At 34.6% G+C, this 2,557-nt stretch overlaps 1 protein-coding gene across 1 annotated transcript in view; it reads left to right on the forward strand.

The window, feature by feature from the left end:
- The window catches only part of LOC105120648 (uncharacterized), a 4,204-nt gene extending 2,157 nt beyond the window's left edge, over nt 1-2,047 (forward strand). Inside the window, exons 7-13 of the mRNA XM_011018929.1 lie at nt 5-147; nt 235-596; nt 686-785; nt 971-1,030; nt 1,152-1,235; nt 1,326-1,442; nt 1,639-2,047. Of these exons, the coding sequence (XP_011017231.1) occupies nt 5-147; nt 235-596; nt 686-785; nt 971-1,030; nt 1,152-1,235; nt 1,326-1,442; nt 1,639-1,647 (875 nt within the window). The 3' untranslated portion in view covers nt 1,648-2,047. The remainder of the gene's footprint in view (nt 1-4; nt 148-234; nt 597-685; nt 786-970; nt 1,031-1,151; nt 1,236-1,325; nt 1,443-1,638) is intronic.
- Nucleotides 2,048-2,557: the final 510 nt, after the last annotated feature.

Below are 2,557 nucleotides of genomic sequence, written 5' to 3' on the forward strand. Positions count from 1 at the left end.
AAAGAGAATGCATTCTCTACTGCTAATTCTATGAAGAACAACAAAGGATCCTCAATCCATAAAGCTCAGACAAGCAAAAATATGGTCATAATACCTGCCGTCAACAATGGATCAGCAGAAAAGACATTAGATTCTCCTAAGTTACAGGTCTGTATTATGTAATAATACCAACAATTTTCATTAAGATGTATCAACTTTATTAACAACTAAATGAACCCAGTTACATATGTCCAGCTAGAACGCAGAGTAACAGGCCAAGAAAATGTGGAAGCAAGAACTGTTGTTAGTCCAGGTGAAAGGCTATCAGGAGATGACAGCCCGAACAAGGTGTCTGAGGACATCATGAAATGCTTGTCAAGCATTTTCTTACGAATGAGCTCAGTGAAAAATAAGCCTACTGCAGATAATTTACCTTTCTCGTCAACATTAGTCTCTCAAGAAAATGGGAAAGAAATTGAATGTCGGGATCCATATGGTATATGCTCAGAATTTGGAAACAGAGATATTGGGTCATATAAGCGTTTGTTTTCAATAGAACCTGGGGCGATTAATCCCAACCGAACATCAAATTCTTTGTTTCTACTTCACAGACTTGAGTGAGTTTTAACTTTTCCAAGTAATTCGATTAGTTTCATGCATTGTTTTTATCATATCAACAACACTAGTATGATTTATGAATCGTCAGACTTCTATTGGGGAAACTTGCCTCCGTCGACTTGCAGAACCTCACTCATCAGGAGAAACTTGCGTTCTGGATAAATATTTACAATTCCTGCATGATGAATGTAAGCCAGCCTCTTTTTATAAAATGTCAAATATTCTTTCTTTCAAGTTCCAAATTGTTTAGGTAAATCTGAATTTGACCATCATTTTCCATTCCATTGGATTTAATTCATGCCCTAAACCTATCTTTTCTGTAACTGTGTCAAGTATTAACGTAAAGAATCTTTACCGTGTCATATTGCCGTAGGCATTTCTAGAACATGGAATCCCCGAGAGTCCTGAGATGGTTGTTGAACTAATGAGAAAGGTATGGGCTATCCAGAAATTTTTGTTTAAGATATACTATTTTGTCATGCTTTAACTTATGGCAGGTGAATGGTGATACCGCACAAGTTCATAATTTTCTGCTTCTATGTTTTATTATTTAGGCAACAATAAATATTGGAGGACACCTGCTAAATGCAATAACTATAGAACATTTCATCCTTAGACTGCCTTATTACTCAAAATACGTAAGTGGTGCCCATTACAACTTCCATGAAAGCTTTTTTAGAAAATTAAATACTTCCTCAGCATGCCATTTACTCCTGAGTTTTGATCAGACAATTTCAAGAGGCGCAAAAAATGATGAAATGGCAGCGAGGAACATATTTGGATCGGAGTTATCTGAACCACTGGTATCATTTGCCCTTCGCTGTACAAGCTGGTCCTCCCCTGCTGTAAGTTAATGCGAAATATCATTCACCTTCATTTCTATAATAATGATCATATGGTGTTCATTAACAGTCCAAAGTGCAATGCAGCTTCATTTTGCTATGAATCACCGATAATACTGCATACAAAAGTAAATAAGCTCTAAAACATTACATTTGTGCTTCTTCCCAAACCATTTACTATTAGTGGATTCATTGCCAGCTGCACTGAGAGTGAAAACAAACGCGAGAGTCCAAGCAATGACAGTTCCATCAAAGAATATTTATTAGGTGTAGACAGTGAGTGGCAGGCAATTTCTCCGTCTGGCATGCTAATGAATGGATCTCTATGCATTCCACTTGATATAATTTAATTACAAGACATTCAAAGAAGGTATTGCTGCTGATGCATCCTTTAACAATTGTGGTCCACATGAAAGCATCCCAGATCACCTTCAATGCTCAGCACAGGTTGGTGCCATTTCCACACTCCTCTGGCAGCTTTCACGATCACTTAGCCGGCCAATCAAGGTTCCGTGCGAATTTGAAATGCTTGATCGCCATGATCTTCGTTATGGTTTTTGGATCATATATAAATACTTAGAATCTATTATATTAAGAATTCATTATAAATATATGTGGAATCTATTATAAATACTTAAAAACATTAGCCTTCAAAATAAAAATTATTTATTATGAATTATTTAAATATTTGAAGTTTATTCTTTTTTTTAAATATTTGAAGTTTATTCCTTTTTTTAACATAATTTGATAATAAATAAAGTTTAATAAATACATTCAAATAATTTTTAATAATTACACTAATCACATGCTTTACTTTTTGTTTAACTTTATCATATTTGTACTTAATAAATTATGAAATTAGGGATCATTAATATTTTCATAATAAATAGATCAAAGAAGATAATTACGTACCGTTGATCAATGATCTAACTAATGAAAAAGGATGATCTAAATTAGAACCGGGGCCAACATTTTACAAATTGGGGGGTCGAAGGAATCTATATTTTTGTCCCATGCAAGAATAAAAAAATTTATCCATGCAAGTGGATGGTGCCAACTCCAGACTTTAGCTCCATGGGTTATAAAAATCTGACAGCCAATAGAACGAGGTGCATTTC

The sequence above is a fragment of the Populus euphratica genome, unplaced genomic scaffold, assembly GCF_000495115.2.
Source record: "Populus euphratica unplaced genomic scaffold, PopEup_1.0 scaffold6.1, whole genome shotgun sequence".
NCBI lineage: Eukaryota > Viridiplantae > Streptophyta > Magnoliopsida > Malpighiales > Salicaceae > Populus > Populus euphratica.